The sequence below is a fragment of the Vitis riparia genome, chromosome 18 (genome assembly GCF_004353265.1).
Source record: "Vitis riparia cultivar Riparia Gloire de Montpellier isolate 1030 chromosome 18, EGFV_Vit.rip_1.0, whole genome shotgun sequence".
NCBI classification, from domain to species: domain Eukaryota; kingdom Viridiplantae; phylum Streptophyta; class Magnoliopsida; order Vitales; family Vitaceae; genus Vitis; species Vitis riparia.
The window spans coordinates 24,868,464-24,892,318 of NC_048448.1; the positions used below are offsets into that span (position 1 = coordinate 24,868,464).

Genomic DNA, 23,855 nt, shown 5'->3' on the forward strand with positions numbered 1-23,855 from the left:
AGTGTAAGTATTAACAACAGCATGTAGTTCCTTGGCTTAAGGAAAAAAATATATAAATTCCAAATCCAGATTATTGACTCTTTCTGCATGATAGCTTCCATGTTTATTTGTTAGTTTTGCATATTCAGTTTCAATTTGAATATGATAACATATTTAAGATTCCATGCTTACTGGAATTTGTTAGTAATCAATTCCTTTTTGTCAGTTGTCACTGCATGCACTAAAAGATACATATTTATATCTAGACATGTTTTCAAACACCAGCTAGTGGATTCATATTTGTTTTTTCCTGTTAATTGGTTCTCAAAATTTACAGATTTGGTTCACTTGTACATGATTTTTGTAGTGAATTCTAATTATTGGTAATTTTTTTTCTTAATCCAAAAGCATATATGTGCAAAAGTGAAAACATGACTATTATCGATTAAAATAAAGGAAGAACCACATGAATAATGAGCAAGCAGGTTCACCCACTGGCACATTGCATTTCCTGAGGACGTCTCTGACAACTTGACGTGACCTTCCAGCAGAAACTGATGAAAATCTTTGTGAAGGTAATTGCTTTGAGAATTTCCTCCTATGAGCTTTATATGAAGGTAATAACTTTTGGCGATACTCGTTACATCTTTCTCCATCAATAACCTGTGCCCAGCATTTCAGTCCAAAAATAAACAAAAGCATGAGTCTTCATCGAAATCAAAAACAGAACCAATTCAGTACATGAAAAGACAGATACAGCAACTTCAACCACATTAAGAAGCTGGAAAAGAAAAAATCACCTCAGAAATAAATAGTTTGATCTGAATCTTATGACAACATGACAGTTTTATCCCTACTGAATAAATATGAATACAAGCATTACTGTTTAGAAGGCAGGCACATAGTTATTTGTGCCTGTATGTTTCAAATCTGTCTTATTTTAAGTGGGATACAGAGGATTCTATACTCATGTCATGGATTTTTTTTATCTGTATAATAGGCCACTCAGCTCATTATTTTTAAGGGGGGGAGGTTGGTTGAGTTCCCCTGAATTTGGTGAGATCTCCAGCTGGGCCTTCTTTGTGAAGTGCTTGGGATCCTTTCGGTCTTTGATTCTCCTGTGGTCCTGGAGCCAGTGACATTTGTTGACACCTGCCAACCTTGAGCATGCTCAGTCAATATTCCCTTTAGTAGGGAAGAGTCTGTCTTCTAAGGGAGCGAAAAAACAAAATACAATTGTGGAATCTGTAAATGAGCAGGTGTGGCGATGTATGGTTTTGAAGAAGAAATAACTGGATTTGGAGATGAAAATGGAAGCAAGGTGGAAACAAGGTTCTGGCTGTTCAGTTAAGAACAGGAGCAGGGGGAATACATGCACTGGATGGCAATTGTGCAAGCTGGAGTTTTCAGCTACTTACGATAACAAGGGTAGAAGAGTCAGCAGTGTGAAGGATTGATCTCTTATTAAAGTGGACTAATGCAGCTCAGAAATATTATCTGACATGTCAGAGGGCTAAATGACTTGGAAAAATGTGAAAATTGTTAAATCCTGTTGAATATAATGTATTTATAGTATATAATCTTTCCTTGTTAATATAGGTCACATGTATGGTAGTTAGGACTCCTAGCCTTGTATATATATATCTCTCAATTGTAAGTAGACATCACATGAATGAGAATTAAGGTTTTTCTTCTTTCTCTCTCTCTCAACATGGTATCAGAGTCAAGGAAGAAAACCTAATTCTTTCCTGTTTCCCGTGTCATCAACTCCGGGAAACCTTCCGGTGACCGTGTTTCATTCTGGTCACCTTCCCCATCTCCCAATACTTTCCGGTCAGTCGGATCGTCGACAGAAACCACTCACCGCCGGCGAACTTTCCGGCGACGTATTTTTCCGACACCGACCATACCAGAAGGAGCGCCTGGAGGAGATCTCCAACTTTTGTGAAGGCACCGACATCAAAAAAGCATCCACGCGCCGCCCACGCGCAATTTTCCGGCCGGCGGCTGCATCTCACGCGCCGGCGCGTGAGGCCTTTTCTGACGACACGCCTCCTCATCCAGCTTCTCCTAACGCCGACCAGCCTCCCTACCTCCCTGGTTCTCCCATCCGAGCCCTGCACGTACCTCTTTTGGGGATTTTTGTCTCCGTCGGCCCTCCAAACAGTCTTTCCGGCGAAGTTCCAACTACTTTTTCTCCACTCCAATCCCTGCACGTGCCTTGGGAAGTGTTCTTCTACCTTTCTGGTGGTACCACACCGCGATCTAAGGCCGTCTCCCTTTTTCGGTGGTGCCACGCCGCAATCTGAAGCCGTATTAGGGCTCTCTTCGATCCAAATATACTTCATTCTCCAGATAAGTAGATATGGCTACTAAAACTTCCATTTTTTCCTCTGTTATATCTGGATCTCCTATGATTACTTCGGAGAAATTGGTTGGCAGTGACAATTATCTTTCCTGGTCTGTTTCTGTTGAACTTTGGTTTATGGGTCAAGGATATGAGGATCACTTGATTACACAGGAGGCAGATATCCCTGAGGTTGATCGCGTACAGTGGAGGAAGATAGATGCACAGTTATGTAGTGTATTATGGCAATCGGTTGATCCCAAGATTCTTCTTCATCTTCGGGCCTACAAAACTTGTTTTAAATAATGGACTCAGGCCAAAGGATTATACACGAATGATATCTAGCGTCTTTATAAGGTGGCTTCTGCTATTGTCCATATCAGCCAACAGGACTTGGATCTATCTACTTATATTGGCCAGATTGCCTCTCTTAAGGAGGAGTTCTTGACTGTGATGTCTCTTACTCCTGATTTTGGGGCTCAACAAACACAGCTTGACAAGTTCTTCATGGTTCTTACTCTTATTGGCCTCCGTCCGGATCTTGAGCCTGTCCGTGATCAGATTCTTGGTAGTTCATTAGTTCCGTCCTTGGATGATGTGTTTGCTCGCCTCCTCCGTATCTCCTCCACTCAGACTTTGCCATTTGATAGCACTTCAGATTCTTCTGTGTTAGTTTCTCAAACTAGCTCTCGAGGAGGCCGCAGTGGTACCCGAGGTAGAGGTCAACGTCCTCATTGCACCTATTGCAATAAACTTGGCCACACTCGCGATCGTTGTTATCAGTTACATGGACGGCCTCCTCACACTGCTCATGTGGCCCAGTCCTTTGATTCTCCGCTGCCTCAGCCTCCGAGCTCTTCCGCATCTCAGGCTTCTGTTGCCTCTGTTGAATAGCCTGGTAATGCCTCTACCTGCCTTACCCACACATCTTCTCTTGGACCCTGGATTCTAGATTCTGGAGCTTCTGATCACCTATCTGGTAATAAGGATTTTTTCTCCTCTATTACTACTACCTCTGCTTTACCTAATGTTACCTTAGCTAATGGTTTTCAAACTGTGGCTAAAGGTATTGGTTTGGCCCTTCCTCTGCCTTCTCTACCTCTCACTTCTGTCCTTTATACTCCTGAATGTCCTTTTAATCTTATTTCCATCAGCAAAATCACTCGTACTCTTAATTGCTCTATTACCTTTTCTGATAAATTTGTAACCTTGCAGGACCAGAGTACGGGGAAGACGATTGGCATAGGACGTGAGTCTCAAGGCCTTTATCACCTCACCTCGGATTCATCTCCTGCAGTTTGCATTTCCACTGATGCTCCTCTCCTCATTCACAATCGTCTGGGCCACCCTAGTCTCTCCAAGTTTCAGAAGATGGTCCCTCGTTTTTCCACTTTGTCGTCGCTTCCGTGTGAGTCATGTCAGCTTGGGAAACATACTTGTATCTCGTTCCCAAAGCGTTTGAATAATCGGGCAAAGTCTCATTTTGAGCTTGTCCACACTGATGTTTGGGGTCCTTGTCGGACTGCGTCTACTTTAGGATTTCAGTATTTTGTCACTTTCATTGATGACTATTCTCGATGTACTTGGTTATTTTTAATGAAAAATAGAGCTGATTTATTTTCTATTTTCCAGAAATTTTATGCTGAAATCCAAACCCAGTTCAATATTTCTATTCGTGTGTTACGCAGTGACAATGCCAGGGAATATTTTTCAGCCCCATTTACTTCGTTTATGTCTCATCATGGGATTCTTCATCAGTCTTCTTGTGCTCATACTCCTCAACAAAATGGGGTAGCTGAACGCAAGAATCGACATCTTATTGAGACAGCTCGTACTATCCTCCTCCATAGTAATGTTCCTTTTCGTTTTGGGGGGACGCTGTTCTTACCGCTTGTTATTTGATTAATCGTATGCCCTCCTCTGTCTTACACGATCAGATTCCTCACTCCCTTCTCTTCCCTAACCAACCCCTTTATTTCCTTCCTCCTCGTGTCTTTGGTTGTACTTGTTTTGTTCATATTCTCACTCCTGGACAGGACAAGCTTTCCGCCAAAGCCATGAAGTGCCTCTTCGTGGGATATTCTAGACTTCAGAAGGGTTATCGTTATTATTCCCTTGAGACTCATCGATACTTTATCTCCGCTGATGTCACCTTCCTTGAGGGCTCACCATTCTTTTCCACCACTTCTGAATCTCTTCCTGTTTCTGAAGTCTTGCCCATTCCCATTGTCTCCCCACCTGATGCTATGCCTCCTCGACCACTTTAGGTTTATCATCGTCGCCCTCGTGTCGTTGCTCCTCTCCCTTTTGCTGAGGCACCTGCTGACTCACTTCCTATCCCTTCGGCTTCACCTGCCCCGGCTCTGCCTTCTCCTAATGACTTACTCATTGCTGTTCGAAAAGGTACTCGCTCTACTCGTAATCCTCATCCTATTTACAATTTTTTGAGTTATCATCGATTATCTTCACCCTATTCTGCTTTTGTTTCTGCTATATCCTCTGTTTCTCTTCCAAAGAGCACCCATGAAGCTCTTTCCCATCCAGGCTGGCGACAGGCAATGGTGGATGAAATGGATGCTCTGCACTCTAATGGCACTTAGGATCTTGTTGTTTTACCCTCTGGTAAATCTACCGTTGGCTGTCGTTGGGTCTACGCAGTTAAGGTTGGTCCTGATGGTCAGGTTGATCGCCTTAAGGCCCGCTTAGTTGCTAAAGGTTATACTCAGGTTTATGGTTCTGATTATGGTGACACATTCTCCCCTGTTGCCAAGATTGCTTCTGTCCGTCTGCTTCTCTCCATGGCTGCTATGTGTTCTTGGCCTCTTTATCAGTTGGATATTAAAAATGCCTTCCTTCATGGTGATCTTGCCGAGGAAGTTTATATGGAGCAACCTCCTGGTTTTGTTGCTCAGGGGGAGTCTGGTTTAGTGTGCAGGTTACGTCGTTCTCTATATGGCTTGAAACAATCTCCTCGAGCATGGTTTGGCCGTTTTAGTTCTGTTGTTCAAGAGTTTGGCATGCTTCGCAGTACAGCAGACCATTCAGTTTTCTATCATCATAACTCCTTGGGGCAATGTATTTATCTGGTTGTTTATGTGGACGACATCGTCATTACAGGCAGTGATCAGGATGGTATTCAGAAACTAAAGCAACATCTTTTTACCCACTTTCAGACCAAAGACTTGGGGAAACTCAAGTATTTCTTGGGAATTGAGATAGCTCAATCCAGTTCTGGTGTGGTCCTTTCCCAAAGGAAGTATGCTTTAGACATCCTGGAAGAAACCGGTATGTTAGACTGTAAACCGGTAGACACACCTATGGATCCGAATGTCAAATTTGTACCAGGACAGGGGGAGCCTTTAGGAGACCCCGGGAGATATCGACGGCTCGTAAGTAAATTGAACTATCTCACCATTACTCGTCCAGACATTTCTTTTCCTGTGAGTGTTGTTAGTCAATTCCTACAGTCACCATGTGATAGCCATTGCGATGCCGTAATCCGCATTCTTCGATATATCAAAAGTACACCAGGCCAAGGTGTGTTGTACGAGAACAAAGGTCATACTCAGGTTGTTGGTTACACAGATGCAGATTGGGCTGGCTCACCCACAGATAGACGTTCCACTTCAGGGTACTGTGTTTTTATTGGAGGTAATCTAATATCTTGGAAGAGTAAGAAACAAGATGTAGTGGTCAGATCTAGCGCTGAAGCCGAGTATCGAGCTATGGCTTTGGCAACATGTGAACTCATATGGTTGAGACATCTTCTTCGAGAGTTGAGATTTGGAAAGGATGAACAGATGAAACTCATCTGTGATAACCAGGCCGCATTACATATTGCATCCAATCCAGTCTTTCATGAAAGGACCAAGCATATTGAAGTTGACTGTCATTTCATTAGAGAGAAGATCGCATCAGGATGTGTTGCTACAAGTTTTGTTAATTCAAATGATCAATTAGTAGACATCTTCACTAAATCTCTCAGAGGTCCTAGGATTAAATATATTTGTAACAAGCTTGGTGCATATGACGTATATGCTCCAGCTTGAGGGGGAGTGTTGAATATAATGTATTTATAGTATATAATCTTTCCTTATTAATATAGGTCACATGTATGGTAGTTAGGACTCCTAGCCTTGTATATATATATATATCTCTTAATTGTAAGTAGACATCACATGAATGAGAATTAAGGTTTTTCTTCTTTCTCTCTCTCTCAACAAATCCTTTTTAAAGGATCATAAGGCTGACCTGGTTTGCCTCAAAGAATTTAAACTGCAGTCAATGTCTCTGAAAGCGGTGAGGATTGTAGAGGTAAGTCAGTTTCTGGAATGACAAGCTGTTAATGCTCAGTACAGGGCTGGTGGCTTGATAATGTTTTGGGACAATTGTGTTGTAGAATAGTTAGAAATGGAGGAGGGTTCCTTCAAATTGTCATGTCAGTTTAAAAATGTGAGGATTTTCCAACTTTCTGTAATTTGTTTCTTTTATAACAACAAAAGAAAGGTCCATGATCCCACAAATTACTTCTTAATAAATTAAGAAATCATATGTAACAACAGAATTTCATACCCATTGCCTTCATATGAATTCTTTTGAGGTGTACAGTCCAGGGGTTAGGCCCAAGCATAGAGACTTCTAGAACAAGTAGGGTACAGTCAGAGGACTATCGGAAGACCCATGGCATATTGATAGAGAATTTAATTTGATTCCCTTCCCTTGAGAGCATCGTTTTTGCCTCAGGACTTCAACAATGAGGGGGTGGGTTTTGGTAGTTTGGTGGGTCTTCCATGGGTGGAAAGGTCTTTTACATAGTGTGGTGGTCAAGACAGTTAATCATTGTCACATCTAGATCATTCTTAGTTTCCCCAGATAGGAAGGAGCATTTAGCATTTCCCTAGTGTTTCTCAAAACATTGTTCCTAGTCCTAGGCCTATCTCTGATAATTCCCCTACCCTTCTTGATTGTGGGGGGTGATGAGTACTAGTTGTCTTTTCATGTTAAGAACATGTGGTTCAAAGTAGGTAGTATTGGAAAGTTGGTGTTTAGCTATTACTTTAGGGTTCTTTTAGTTTCATCCTGACCAACCCCTGAGGAAGATTTAAAAAGGTGGAATAGAGAAGTGTTTGGTAATATGGTCATCAACAAGCCTTGTGCATTGGATGATATTTGCCAATAGGATACCAAAGAAAAGGAGGCTCTTCAAAAGGAGGTAGCTTCTGGTTCAGCTTGTTTACTAAAGTATTCTCATTAGGCCATTTTGGAAGAGATCTTGTGGAAGCAGAAATCAAGAACTCTATGGATCAGAAAGGAGAATAGAAGCACTAAATTCTTACCACTAGTAGTTTCTAGTAAAGCTTTATTGACTCTTATTATTAGTCGCATAGTTGTTAAAAACTTATGATATACAAAACGATACTATACAACAATACAATATAATTTTTTATGGAAATCAATACATATCGCAATTTGTATCTTATCTTAAATGTATATTATGATATGTGTACAATACGATACATACACCTTCTTCTTCAACATTGAATTTAATTCAAAAAAGAGGATGGGCCTTGGCAAATAGATGTTTTTTGTGCCATGAGAAGGAAGAGACTATAGACCGTCTTCTTCTTCATTGTACAAAAACAAGGGTCATATGGGATTTGCTCTTTACTTTGTTTAGGGTGTCATGGGTGCTGCCTTTCTCAGTTAGAGATACTCTCCTTAGTTGGCATGGTTCGTTCATGGGCAAAAAGCGCAAAAAGGTATGGAGAGCAGCTCCTCTTTACATATTTTGAACGGTTTGGAAGGTGAGAAATAGATTGGCCTTCAATGATGATGTGTTGTTAATCCAGAGACTCAAATATTTTTTTGTTTTTTCCCTTTGGTCAGAGGCCAAGTTGTTTATAACTGATCGCCCTCTAACTTTAGTTAGTTTTATTGATTGGTTGGCCTCTAGCTAAGGTTGTTTTTTTGCCCAACTAGGTGCTTGTTTATTTGTACTTTTTTGGCTGGTTTGACGGTGGGTATATAGGTATTGTATATCTTGAGTTGCTCTTTTGATGCCTCTTTTTAATAGATCTTTTCTTACCTATGAAAAAAAAAACAAAACAAAAAACAATGATACATACACCTTCAACCATTTCTCATAATTTTTAGGAAAAAAAATCTTTTTTTTATTGTTAAAAGAATTATTGTATTAATTGGTTAAATGTACAAAAATAAATAAATAAATAAATAAAAATTGATCATGTAAGCAAGAGAGAGGTAAAATAATCTTATATAAAAGTTATACTAAGGACCATACAAAAAGTTAAGTAAATTTATTTTTACAATGAATATTGGAGAATTTTCATTTACATAGTTTGAATGTTGACACTAAAAATGATGGCGATAATGAATTAAAATTATATATATACATTGGATTTATTTTTCAATGGGAAAGGAAAGATGATGACCATGAAAAGTTGGAACTTTAAAAATGAAACATAAAGACATATAAATCAACTCATATAAGAACATATGCTTATTAGAGTTTAGGACTAAAAGTCATATCTAAAAATTTCTAAAGTTTATTTTTTTTTTTTTTGATTTTGTGATAAGCCTATACATAAACTCATATTTTTTAAAATTGAACTTTTCAAAACACTACCATTTAATGTTTCTATATGGTATGATATAGTTTAACTTTTTAAACCTGACTATATTTCATAAAATTGGTTATAGAATCATAAATTACTCTACACTTCATGCTTCCAATATATAGACACTGCATATTTTTCTATTTATTTTCACTATATATATAAACTTATGATACATAATACAAAAATTAGAAAACAATAGACGATATGTTTACGAGTTAACAACTATGATCAATAGTAGCTTGTAAAGTTCTACTGATTAAACAACCTTTAAATGGTGATTGAAACACATCCTTGTACTCCTACTATTTAGAAAGCTAGCCCACTCAACCACCAAACTACATCTGCCCACTAAAGTATCCACAGCATGGACCTTCAACCTCAGCGCAACAGGAAACGAGTTCCTGATGGTTGTTCTCATTGTACTCAACACTAGTCATGGCTACAAGATGTTAATTCTTATTGTAGTTACCATTTTCCTGGGGTTTCTGGTTCTTGCGCTTCTTCAGAACAAAAAACCTATTACTTTAGAAAAAGAAGGTATTATAGCAACTAAAACAACACAAGAAATGAGATTAAATCATGATAAAGTAGTTGGTTGAGACCCAACAATAGGCATTAGAACTAATTACATGCGATGACTATTAAAGTAACTTTATTCAAACCCTACTTGGACTCCATTACACTCCAATTTAGAGGATGTACTATATAGAAGCAACTCTTGAACCCTTGAAGCTAGTTCTTAGTGAAAAGCACTACTTCTTTTCATCAAGATAAAAATGAAGTCTCTTGTATAAGGAAATTGCTATAAGCTGGCTATAAGACTTCCTGTATCTTGTAGTGCAAAATGTTATGCAATTAAAACAACATGTTGCATCAGTAAGGATGCTGAAAAGGATATATAGGCATACAAGTAATAATAGAATTTTTTAGACATTTAGTGCACTTGCATTAACAAAGTGTGCACCCTATAGATAACAAAATAGGAAAATTTGTTGTGTCCAATGAAGTAACATCTATCTAACACAAGGCTATTGGATCAAATGACAAAGACATTGTTGATAAAAAGATGGTTTTTCCCAGATGAAATGAAAATTGGATTCATGTAACGGGAGAAAGATTTTTCATTCCTTAGCTGGAAAGATATGTGGCCATGAAATAGGGATTATGTGGAACATAATTGATTGTGTGATAGAGTTGTGAAAACACTTGTTTCTTCCATATTTTGGACCTGAGCTCCATGGAACAATATGCTACTGCTGAAACATGGAAGAATTGAAATCTTAGATCAAAACACTATGGATGGTATAAACTGCCTAAACAAGAATTCTTGAACAGCGAACAACTAGAGCCTATTACTCACTACATCAAAAAATTTCCATGATTTGAGCAACAGGCAATCAAAAAATTTCCATGATTCCAGCAACAGGCAATGCAAGGATGAGGAAGGGAAAACATGACAAAAAGTGTTAGAAAAGTTGGAGCATACAATTTTTTTCTACACTTGCCAACTAATGCAGCAATAGGACACCTAGAAAGGGAATTGTGGTAGGGTTTTCTTTTTCCCTTTTTTTCTTAGAAATGATGGTCACATCACAATGTCACATTGAACAAGCCGTAAAGGGTCGCTCCTCAGGATCTAACCCAAAGAATATGGTCCTATATAGAACAAAATGGTGAAAGAAAATTTGTGTAGAGAGTGAAAAGAGGTCAACAATCAAATGAAGTAATCTGCACACTAGTTCAACCTAATTTCTTAAGATAGAAACTTGTATTCATTTACAAAATTGTGGTTATGAGCACCGGATGTATGCATCTAGGAAATGCCAGTTAAGTCACAAACTATGGCCCAAATCATAATTTCACGAACCACCAAATTTTCTATCCACTTCGGACCACTGAATTTCTTTCTTCTTTCTTTCTTTTGTTTTAATAAACCATTCAAATTCACCAATTTTCTAACCAACTCAGTCAAATTTCTGCAAATTCAACAAAATTATTGGAATGCCCATTGCCAATTCTCCAAAATATTTTGCTACAGTCGACTTCAATTTTGAGGTCCAGGTAGAACACAAATTTCTTCGGCTATTAACAACTAAAGGGATTTGCCAATTTCATGTTTCCACTCAATAACAAAAAGAGAGAAACATAGATGGATAGAAAGAGCTTACAGCAATAACAGGGTCACTGAGGCTGACTTGTTGGAAAAAGAGAGAAACCCAATGACCAAAGGAGTGCAAGCTGGGGGTGCTTCCAGTATAACAGAGAGGATTAACATCCAAGAAGAACACCCTTTTCTTGCTTCTTACTTTCTCTTCACTGCTTTCCCTTCGTGGCAACAACAACCCACCTACTGTTTGATTCAATGCCCAAGTAAAAGAACCTCTGCTATTCCCTGTCGCATCTGCTACAGTTATTTTTAGTCTTGTTTTGCTTCTTAGTTTCTTCCATGGAAGAGAAAGTGAAGAAGGTCTCGGAGTGGGGTGGAGACGAGGCGTCATGAGAACATGGCCGCCTACTGCGTCACAGCCACACTTTGACATCACAAGCTCTGGTACTCGGTGGCTTTGCGCGTCTGGCACGGTCTCATCCGCTGTTAATAGTAAGTGCTTTTCGGGGTTTTTTGATAAATGTACGGATTTTTAAAGAATTATTTTTTAAAAATACCATCGGAAAATAATTCTAGTTATACGGCCCTTTTAGACACATAAGATGCAAACGTGGAAAAAAAATGTTTTATATTTGAAGATGCAAACCCATTTCCCATCTCTTAAATTACATTTTACATTAGACACGTCTTTTAAAGAAACACATTTTATAATTAAAAAAAAAAAAAAATTATACTAAAGATGTCACTTGAATAGATACCTTTCACAAATTTTAATTTATATTACAAGTGTCTATTGAATTTGATTTTATATAGAAAGTATCTTTTCAAGATACACCTTCTACCATTCTAAAAAAATTGGATTTATACTAAAGGTGTCTCGAAATATCCCTTCAAGAGACACCTATATAAAATTAAATTTTTATAAATCAAAATTTGTGAAATTATGAAAGGTAGAAATTAAAATTCAAGACACCGTTAGTATTATATAGTGAAATTTGTGAAATTATGGAAAATGTCTCTTCAAAAGAAATTCAATTTTTTTTTCAAGTGTAAAAAGTGTCTCTTATAAAATTAAATTCAAGAGACACTTATAATATAAATTAAAATTTGTGAAAACGTGGAAGGTGTCTCTTTAAGAGACACCTTTAGTATAAAAACAATTTTTTTAGAATTGTAGAAGGTGTCTCTTGGAAAGACACCTTCAATATAAAATCAAATTCAAGAGATACTTATAGTATAAATTAAAATTTATGAAATTATGGAATGTGTATCTTCAAGAGACACTTTTAATATATATTGGATTTTGTGGAATTGTGGAAAAAGTCTTTTCAAGATACACCTTTAGTATAAATCCAATTTTATGAAATTATAGAATGTGTTTTTTTGAAGAGACACATTTAGTTTAAATTCAATTCTTTTAAGCATATATCATGGATTTAAAAATTATGGAAGATGTCACTTGAAGAGACCTTTAGTATATATTGGATTTTGTGGAATTGTGGAAAGTGACTTTTCAAAAGACACATTTAGTATAAATCCAATTTTAAAAAGTGTCTTAGTTTAAATTCAATTTTTTAAGCATATATCATGGATTTGAAAATTGTAGAAGATGTCTATTCAAAAGACGCCTTTGACGTGGCAAAAAGTGATGTAAATCTATCAATATTTTTTCAGCTACCAAATTTTTAAGAATTATTTTTTATAGTTGCTATAGAAGTTAAAAAAGCTCATGTTATTTGTGCAGAATGGGCATTTTCCCTAACAAGCCCCATATGTGCCATGTGTTAAAAAAAAGAAATCTCATTCTTTTGTAACTACTTCAATTATTTTGTATTTAACTCTTATTCAATTTTTTAATATCTTAATTTCATTTCATCCAATGATATAAATTTTACTATACATCCAAATGTCCTATATTTTATCTTTAGTACAACATCAAATTAGTATCATAGCAAATTCTCTTATTGCCTGTTTAGAGTTCGTGCTTTCTAGCGACTTTGAGGATATTTGACAAAATTTATTCCTCATTACTTAATTATTGAAGTTGATTTTAAGTTAAATTATACTTAAATGAGTGTTTTATAAACTAATTTAATGACTTAAAGTGGCTTAATAATTTAATTTAAGTTATTAAGTAAATTAAGTATATTTGGTAAAATAATTTAATCATATAACATAAAGTCAAAAACAATTTTAAGTAATAAGTAAAAATAATTAATTTATTCTTAAATCCATATTTTCATTTTACTTTTTTACCCCCATTTGCCATAATTACTTCTATAATCTCTTTTACTACTCTACAACCTCCACTGTTACTCAATCTCCTTCACCCTAGTTATAATTTATGAAGATACATTAGTCAATTTGATGATTTAAAATATGTTTTTAGTTAATTTTATCAAACAATCTTAATACTTAAGGTGAGAATTAAGTAATAAGTTTTAAGTTAACAACTTAATTATAATTTAACTTAAAGTTAACTTAAGCCATTAAGTAATAAGTATTAAATTTTATCAAACACCCTCTAAGTTGTTAACTTAAAACTTATTACTTAATTCTTCTTTGAAATAAATAAGAATACAACACAAATGTCATACATTTACAATACAGTTATATTAGAAATACAACATGTTATAATAATACTTGATGTATTGTACTTTTGAAATTCTTGAATAAGGTCAAATCAAGTTTTCACTTAATTTAAATTTCATATCTAGTTTTTATAAATTATATATGGTTGAGAAGGTTACTCATAATAAGCATTAACAATGTGTATGTCATTAGGTTACCATCAAACACCCTAAACTTGTTCTTCAATAGTACACTAGCTTAGTACGTTTGCAGTAACTTAAATGAAATTCCAATAGAGATCACTAATAGTAGATATACAAAATAAATAAAAGTACAACATATATGTCCTATATTTACAATACAGTTACACTAGAAGTACAACAAATTACAACAATACTTTATATATTGTACTTTTGAAAATTTTGAATGAGGTTAAATCAAGTTCCAACCAAATTTAAATTTCATACCTAGTTTTTACAAATTATTTATTTTTGACAAACTTGCCCATGATGAGCATTAATAATTTGTTTTAAATTCTATAATACAACTATTGCATGACACATGGATACTAGTAAAAAACAAAGTGATACCACAAAGTTTGAACATTCTTTTAATTAGTACTATTTTATTTTCATTGTATTAATGTTTGACATTATTGTTTAATCTTACTTCATTAATTTTCATTATATAATTTCATTTATTTACTTCTATAGGAGGTGAAGGTAAATACTCGGTGCTTTGCATAAAAAACTTAGACATCTAATTGATGATTTATGTGATTGAAAGAAGATTATTATTGAAGAGATTGGCTTTGGTGGATTACTTCAACTTTCATGCAAAGAGTTGAGGCATAACCTGTGTAGATGGGTGATTAATCATTTTAATATTGCCAATTGCAGGTTAGATCTAGGACATGAATGACACTTTCCAATAACTTGCATTGATGTAGGTGAAATTCTAGGAATTCCACATGTCAGTAGGAGGCTACTACTTTCACTTAGTAATAGGAATAATAGGATAGAGAACCTATTAGTGCTTTAGAAGTAGGCTTATCTCAATAGAAGACATGACTTGTTAAAAAAAAAAATTATTTTTTTCTCATGTGCTACACTGCTTGCTCCAACATCGAAGTTGGATGGTAGCCATAAGTTATAATGTACTTTGCTTGTTGGAGATTTTAACATCAATGTTAATTGAGCCCAATTTATACTTTACTCATTGGTTTATAGAATTAGACACTTTCGATTGGATAATGGGTCATGGTTTATTGGTTATTTGATTTTATTTTGTAGGTAAATACTTTTTCTTTTATAACATGTTGTATGCTTCTATCTCATTTTCTATCTTTTAACAAGTCTTTTCTAAATAATGTATTGATGTGTGGAATATTTGTGTCTCAACATTTTTATGTAAATAAATTCTACATCCCAGGTGTTATGATGTCATCTACCATTCTTGTATGTGTAGCATGGAGTGACACCTAATGAAAAAAAGGGTGCACATAGAGCTGCACGATTATGGGATTTTGGATTAATAGATGTAAGTGATGTAATTTCTTTTCTAATTTTTTTTTTTATTTTCATAATTGGAAAATTATTTTAAAAACGTTACATATTCTTTTTATCATCGTTGGTTAAAAAAGATGAAAGGAGACAAAATGTGCCTATGAAGTTGAAGAAAAGACTAGTATTGTGAGTATTTTATATATGTGTCCTTTTATTTAATGAGTAAACATGAGTTATGCATAGTAATATACATCTTTCACATTTCGTAACATTTTGTAAGAAATTGTAGCATAGTATAATGCAGTTGAGAAACAAGCTCATCAATTATTCTGAACGATGAGATGGACAATTGATAAACTAGCAAAGAGACATAATAAAAACACAACCTCATCACCCTCTCATCAAAGCGTATTTCATAACCAACCTATTGAACCTTATCTCAATGAAGTTGTCCCATCATTACCACATGACATTGATGTTTCTATAATACTACTCGATGCAATTTTTCATTACTTTTAATTACAAATGTTCTTTTTTTTTTTTGGTTTGTATGCATTCTGAAATTAGCCTATAGATCACCATTGAATGACCACTTGACTCATAGTGAAGACAATGCAGTCTCATCAACCTCAAAGCCAGTAACACAACATAAGAGTATACTTTCTGCATTTTTATTTATTTAATAGTCATTTTAAAAATCAAAATATGCTTTAGTACATGATAATGGGCAACCTTCCATGTGTGTGTGTTTTCTTTAATGATTTTTTTTTTCAATTTTCCTTAGATATAGTTAAGGATGAAGTTCAATTGAATGTTGTTATTCCGTGCCAAAGTGGACCTCTTCCATTATGAGCATATCAATTATGTTGATATGCTAGCACCCTACAATCTCCATATGTGGTAAAGCCATCAATCAAACTTTCAATGTCTTGATCTTTAGTGAAGTAAGTTTTGGCGTATGCACTAGATGATACAAGTGATGGGAGGTAAGGTGCAACTTCATTTATTATAAGCAAGTACAATTAATGGGTAATAGAAATAACTAGTTTTAATTTTTAACATCATAATTTTTTCAATGTAGTGAAATATTATCCTCCATGTATGGTTTCTTCTTCATAAGGTTTAACTTAAAATGCTTAAGACCTGACATATTAATCGACAATAAGGTATACGTATTTAGAATTTACATAGGATAAAATTACTCTATAACTATTTTTTTTTCATTTATTTACATGAAGGTTGTAAGAATGGTTTGTCGAATTTTGAATGCCAATAATAAAGAAAATATGAAACATTTCTTATCCCTGAACTTTGTAGTAAGATATGTTATAAGAATTATACATTTGTTGATATTTTAAGTTGATTGTTTTAATTTAATTCATGTTTTGTATTTTTCAATACAATCTGATGTGAAAAATGAAAGGGGTAAATTAACTCCAAAATATATATGAGATAATTTATGGACATACTTAAAAAATACATGGTTTTACACATATTGTAGACCCCCCATTTAGGACATTCTTTGCTGCAGCTAATTTTGCCACGTGGAAGAGCCCCAGCGAGCCACATGTCGCCTCCTTAGTGGCTATAAGGGAATCAGCCTTGCTTTTTGGGAAGCAAATCAGAGGCTGACACGTGGAGGGGTCTTCTAGAAGGTTCCTGCCAGCTGCATGGGAGCGGATGAGAGAGAAATAGGGCAGGCTGCAGGCTGGAGAGTGGTGCTTTTGGGATGGTTTTTCTGTAGGTTGTTAGAGGAGGGGCAGATCCGGGATAGAAAAAAGGGTTTTCTCTGGTGATATTGTGGCAGAGAGAGGCTACCAGGGAGGGATTTTTTTTAGAGGGGGCGGCCATTAGAGACGGGGAGAGAGCTTTGAGGTGAGAAAGGAGCTTTTTATTTGAGTGCAAGCTGGGAGCTTGAGAGGAACTCAGAGGGGAAACTAGGAGGAGTTTTGGCTAGGAGATCCAGAGAGAACAGAGAGCTCAGGGGGAAGAAAAGCGAGGTATGACTGACATGGATCCTTCATTTTCTTTATTAGTATGTAGTTTCATTCCTTTTGCTTGATAGTGCCTATGACTTGTTTGGTTCTCGGATCCCTTAGCGGCTACTTTGTTTATTTTCCTTATGATGAATTGAGAATGGTTTAGCTCTGTTTTAGTTTGCATTATGCCACATATGGGAGTTCTGTCTCGTTCTTATCTCTTTAGGACGTATTTTAACTCACCCACCTACAATCAAGTCTGTTAATCTGAACATGAAACACGGCTCTGGTTGTTTTATTTGTTTCATTGGTTTGTGCTCTGTTTTGCTTTGCCATCCCCCTGTTCTTGGCATCCTACCTTGTTGTATATCAGGTTGTGCATCCCTCTCTGAGGGAACCAGGTAATGCCATCACAATACATAACTCGTGGTTGTTGAGGATGAATAAGGCTCCTCCAGGTGGTTTGGGGTTTGCACAGTGATCTCGAATGGGAACGATTTCTGGGTATATTCGGAATGGTTATATGGATGAGACTCTGTCTTTGTTTCCTGTGATGTCTCCTGGAGTTGTAATGCTTAGGACCGATTTCCCAATGCGTGCCGCTTCTCATTTCAGACTGCACGCCTCCTCAGCAAATATGCTTGCTGGAATTGCATGAGAAAGCATGTTTTATGGAAAGAATTCCTAGAAGATTAAAATACGTGAGGGAAAAGCGTTGCAGCCGCTGGGTCTTGTTGGAATCTATTCGGCATTTGGATTGTTATTGAAGATTGAAGGCTGTTTGACATGGAATTCTGAGACCGAAAAAAAAACCATGGTTGGAGGAGCAGCAGTGTGTATATTACCTCAGATTTGCATTCAGAAGCCGTCCCACTTACTGATTCATTGAATTCCTTTCTAGAATGCGCAAAGCTTAAAGACAAGTATGGGGTTCTTATTGAGAGCATGAAGTGGATCGTGCAAGGATTAGAAAACTGAAATGACATGCTTAGACCTTGCCCATGTTAGCATTGTGAGGAGCTGTTGAATGAATCTGACCCTCTCTACCAGTCATACCAGAGGCTTTTATAGAATAGTCATTTCTCTTTAATCCCATGCGGACGTCATCCTATTTTTATGCTACAGTGTGCATGGTGGTTCCGTGCATGGTTTTCTGCAAGAATACAAGTGGCTTACTGCATGCATGGCTGACTTTCATTCCAATAATCCTTAATCCGCTCCATCACCATATCCATTTTCACTCTTCCCATATCACTAATCACACGCCTATGTTTTCTCATCACCCCTCAAACCTCACACCACATACCCAAAACTGCTTGAACCCATCCTCATTTAATCCATACCTCTATCCAGCTTACCTATATTCACATACCCCCCCGAACCTGTCTCACTCATCAACCTTTATCTAACCACACCACTAAGCCCATTTCTCTCTCTAGATTTTTTCTAATGCCCATTAAACCCACCTCCAAGCCATGACGCGCTGCACCAAGCCTTCAAAAGAGCCAAGGATCAGTTCAGCTTATACCTACCTGATGGAAGCTTAGAGCACAGTCAAGGTGTCAACGTGGTATTCATATGTGGAGAACGACTTGGAAGATATACATGAGCAGATCGGTGCATTTTTCTCCATCGCTTTGAAGGGTAGCAACCATAAATACGTCAGTGTTAGTAGAAATTTTCCCACTATTCCTCAAGCTGTGTTCTCGTCTCCATTGATGCTTTCTTGCCCAGATTGTTCCAGCCATTCAAGTGCACGCTCATATCTTTCGAAAGGGCCTGGAACAATGCTGTTTTGTTCTCGCCAAGGTTGCCACCCAAGATGATGTTATTCCAGAAACATAGCCCGAAATGTGGTGCATTTAGACCAGCCGTGGCAGCGCTCTAGAAGCCCACCATTCGACCATTCTTGAAGTCCATAAGCCCACCATCTTATCCGTCAGTGTTTCGAATGATCATGCAGGTGTTCTCGATATAAACTTGGGGTGCTCAGTTGAGGTTCCGTTTGCATGCGTTGAACTTGGCAATAACAGATGTCTCGTTTTAAAGCGGATAGCAGCATTTTATGAGTCTCCATATATTTGCTGACTTGCAGCGGAAAAAGCCAAGTGCAGATTCTTAAAAATACGTCATGGGTTCACATCGACATAAGCACTGGTTATAGAGGCCATGGCTTCTCAATAGGGATGAAGGTTCTCTAAGGCATGCAAAAGCCGGTCTACACTTGACCTGGAGTCCAACCCAGCCAGGACACGTTTATCAGGCAACCCTTCCTGTCATCCTCAAGGCTCTCATTCATTGAAATTCTTGTAAAATCACCTCCCATCAAGCCAACAGACTGTCTACAGTTGGAAAGTTTGCAATGTCACTGCTGGACCAGATTACGTCCCATGCCTTAATAATTTGCAAGCAATTAAAAGCCTCCCAAGTACCAAGCATTATGAACGCCGAGAGAGGTACTGCCCTAATGAACCACCTACCTGTCTTGTTTCACTTCCTGAAGGATACAAACGTCCAATTGAGTGGCCGACAAGCAGGGGTAAGATGCGGTGCTATAACGTTCCCCACACCAAGCTTGCAGAAATTGAAGGGCATCGGAATTGGGTGAAGATTTCTGGCGAGTTCCTTACTTTTCCTGGTGGTGGAGCACAGTTTAAGAATGGTGCTCTTCATTACATTGAATTCATAGAGGAGTCTACGCCTGATATTGCATGGGGACAATGCAGCCGTGTGGTATTGGATGATGGATGTGGTGTTGCTAGCTTTGGAGGCTATCTTTTTTATAAAGATGTGCTCACTATGTCATTTTGCCCCAAAAGACGAGCATGAAGCCCAAGTATAATTGGCACTTGAAAGGGGAATTCCGGGTATATCAGCTGTTATGAGCACAAAAAGACTTTCCTTCTCAGCCATGGTCTTTGATGTTGTCAACTGTGCACGTTATAGAGTTCCCTGGTATATAGAAGGTGGTAGACTTCTCTTGGAGCTGAACCATGTGTTGTAGCCTGGTGGTTTCTTTATGTGGTCGGCAACTCCAGTTTACCAGAAGCTTGCTGGTGATGTTGCAATATGGAATGCCATGACTGAACTGATGAAGTCAATGTGCTGGGAAGCTCAATTTGCTCTTTGAATTGCAATTTGATGAAAGCCTTACATCTCTTGTGACTAGTGGACTAGTTTTGCGAACAGAGAATATGGACACTGTGTCTGGCAGAGCAGTTTGGAACAACTGAATAAGGAAGATTCCCTTATGATCTTGATTAAAAGAAGAGTTGAGTGCTACGTCAATGTCTTGGCACAGTTAAAGTTCGGAAAGGACTCTTCACATGGTCCAGGAGATAATTGTTGTGATATACAACCTAGGGTTCCACTTGAGCTCTACAATGGTCCAAGATGTGGAGAATCTAGGTAATTTTGTGAGATGTAGACTGGTTGTGTCAAAAGGTGAGTAAGGTAAAATCAGACCGTGGGACCTACTCTTGCATGGCATGAATGGCTACCTCTGGACCACATGCCACCTACTATTTCATCACTTTTGTTTTTCTTTTGAAAATGATTTCTCAAATCCCTTTCTTGTAAATATCTTTCTCTAATTCTGATTTTCTAATCACCCCAATTTTATCATTCTTTTTTTTCATCCTTAGAATTTTTAGGATCACCCAAAAGTCTCCATTTCAATAAAATTTGGTCGCCATTTTCTTTTCGGCGAGCCACTTTCGAATTTTCATAATTTTAAAATGATTTAAAATAAACACGAATTTAAATTCTGTAATTCCGAGTGATGGGATTTACAGAATTAATTCATGCCAAATAAACGGGCTTTGGTGGGGGCCCAACATCAAATGAATTTTCTTTAAAATAAAAGTGAATTTTGAGTGAAGTGTCATGCGTGTCTTTGATGATTTTGCACTCAATTTAGTAACATGTGAGCTATGTTGATGCTATTTATTGTGCACTAACCCTTTTTCTTGATAGCGCATGATGATTCGTTGCCCAGGTACGCGCTCACTCTCATTCTGGTTAATGCATATGCATTTTTCGACTCCCATACGTGCATGATTGATTCGAGTATTCATTGATTTTCACATTGGTGGCCACGTCAGCTTCATTTTATTAGTAGAGACCCGCCTTCAGGGACTTAGAGGGGTGCTACGGTCTTTACCGTACCTTCCCGATAAGTAACCCGACCCCCGAACCCGACCCGGTTTTTCGTAGACCAATCTTTTCCAAAACAAGGAGTCACACTTAGGGTTTTTCTTTCTTATTTTGTTTACCCTTTAAAAATAAAACAAAAATAAGTGGCGACTCCAAGTCATTTTCAAATAATCAATAAAAATCAATTTTTCAAAATAAAAAGCGAGTTTCGCCATCGAGTGGGAAACGCATTGAGCCGAAATGCGGGGTCCACACATATCAACAAGTATTATTTAATTTAATAATAATATTCTACAATTTCTAGTTTGTGTAGTATTGTGCATGAAATACTTGAACATAATTAATTTGATGAGATTGTTATCTTTCTTTTATTAGTTGTTCATGCCAGTATACAGAAAAAATCACTAGTATTTGAATATTTTGAATGTTCATGAAAAAAGAATCGAGTTGTTAAAGTCATTGATGGATGGAAGGAACAAATAGATGGATGTCTTCATAGAAAAATTGGTAAATATACCTTTAATCCCATTAGTTAAGTGAACTGTTTTGTTTATCTTTTACAGATGTCCATATTTATAATTTTATAATATGTTCAGGTAAGTGTTCTGTCCACTGTCATTGGCATTTAAGAAAAAAGAGTCATGATGTAACCTGTATTTCAACACAATATGAGTTAAACAAAGGTAATGAACATGTAAAGTTAACAATGATCCTATAAAATATATTAAAAACTTGAATATAAACCACCATAAATAATGATAAGATCATAAGTCCAAAATAGTGGCAAATGTAATAAAAACATCTTCATTATGACATTCAAGTACACAACTTAGTTCCAAAACAAATTCTTAATAATAATAATTTTGTAAACCACACATATAATTATAGTCAAAATAAGATAAGAAGTATCAAGCCACCATACAATCATAACATTAAAATCAGGGAATATGTAATGGATTTTGGATGAAGCTTAATTATGGTCTACAACTTTACATCACAAATAGACGATTAATCTTTTCAAACTAAATTGAGATTCTATTCAATGGCGTCGAGGCCTTCTGGGTGATCATTTTGAGCATGGAGGTTTAAGTGAAGGGTATAAGCGACCATTGAGCATCACAAACACATCCATTAGCATCAATTGTAGGGATATTGTGATTTGAAAGTGAATTGAAGTGCCTGTAATATATCAATTCTTGCATTAGAAACTTGTAACATGAGTCAACATATTCATAAAATCCTACTTCATCTCACATGTTGTTGCACATGCATGCTTACAAGGTATTCCCCCCATTTGCCAAGTCTTACAAGTACATGTGCATTATCTCAAGTTCACATTTACATATGTCTTCATATTGAATACCTTAAACACACCACCAACATAAGGATATACAAGAAATGACCCACTCTTTATAATGTTTTCCAATAACTTTTCCTCAGTCTTTGAGCCAACTGGAGCTTTCTAATTTTCTGTTATAGCCATATGATCACATATTAGATGAGCAAACTTATCCATGTGTGTCATTACTACGTTGAAAAATTGTGTAATGATGTTTCTCCTTTAGCTAAACATTGAATGATTCAACAAGATTAGTTGTCATCTTATCCCAACATTTTTTAACAAACTTTGACATTACCTAATGTTGTGGATTGATCTCCTCAACCCATTTCGCTAGGTCACTATTATATGTCTTCAATTTGTTCTATGACTACAACATAATCATCATCCAACCTAGCATAGACGACACTATAAAATAGCAACAATGCATCCCTTTTACCTTTCTTTCTCTTCATATTATGTTTCATCACATAACTACTAAAATTTTCCTTCACATGACGTTAACAATATACATGATTTTCAACTCCAAAAATTGTAGAAACATTACGAAGGATTGCTTGATGCCTATAAGATATTATGACTACCTCCTTATCTTGAAGTAAGTCCTTTAATTTCTGTAAAAACTATAGTCAATCCTTAAAGTTTTCTAAACTTACAACACCAAATGCAATTGGGAACATACCATCATTAGCATTATAAGTTGTCATAGAGAATAAGGAGCCCTTATACGGTCCACTCAAATTGGTTGAGTCCATACAAAGTGATTTCACTTTTCAATGTCAATCTGAAGATGTTCATAAATACACAAATAAAGTTGTCCTAAACAAGCATGAAACAAATGAGATTTTTTTTTTTTTGTGCCATTTCAAACTGGTTTAGCAACAAAGCCAAAGTAGAAACCTTTTCAATGAGAATCAATAATAATCATATCAAACAATCAAGAGAAAAAAAAAAAAAACCCTCCAACCATTACACTCAAAATGACCAAAATCATATCAAATAATTAGAAAAAAATATTTGACAACATTTTAAACAAAAAAATGACTTTTTTTTTTTCTCAAAACCTTTTTCAATATATTAGATCTAATATCTTAGATCTACATTGTTAGTCATTAAAATTTTGTTTCTTAATACAAGTTTTAACATTTAAAAAAAAGAAAAAGAAAATCTACATAGACTAAGGTATTTTTGTGGTTTTTGGATATTTTTTAAAAAATATTTCTTCTTACCTTTGA

The 23,855-nt window shown here is 36.3% G+C and overlaps 1 protein-coding gene across 1 annotated transcript in view; it reads right to left on the reverse strand.

Annotated features, from left to right (window-relative positions):
• Window positions 1–11,535, reverse strand: part of LOC117907324 (5'-3' exonuclease) — a 40,071-nt gene extending 28,536 nt beyond the window's left edge. Inside the window, exons 1-2 of the mRNA XM_034820830.1 lie at window positions 11,133–11,535; window positions 475–642 (exon numbers count right to left, since the gene is read on the reverse strand). Of these exons, the coding sequence (XP_034676721.1) occupies window positions 475–642; window positions 11,133–11,504 (540 nt within the window). The 5' untranslated portion in view covers window positions 11,505–11,535. The remainder of the gene's footprint in view (window positions 1–474; window positions 643–11,132) is intronic.
• Window positions 11,536–23,855: the final 12,320 nt, after the last annotated feature.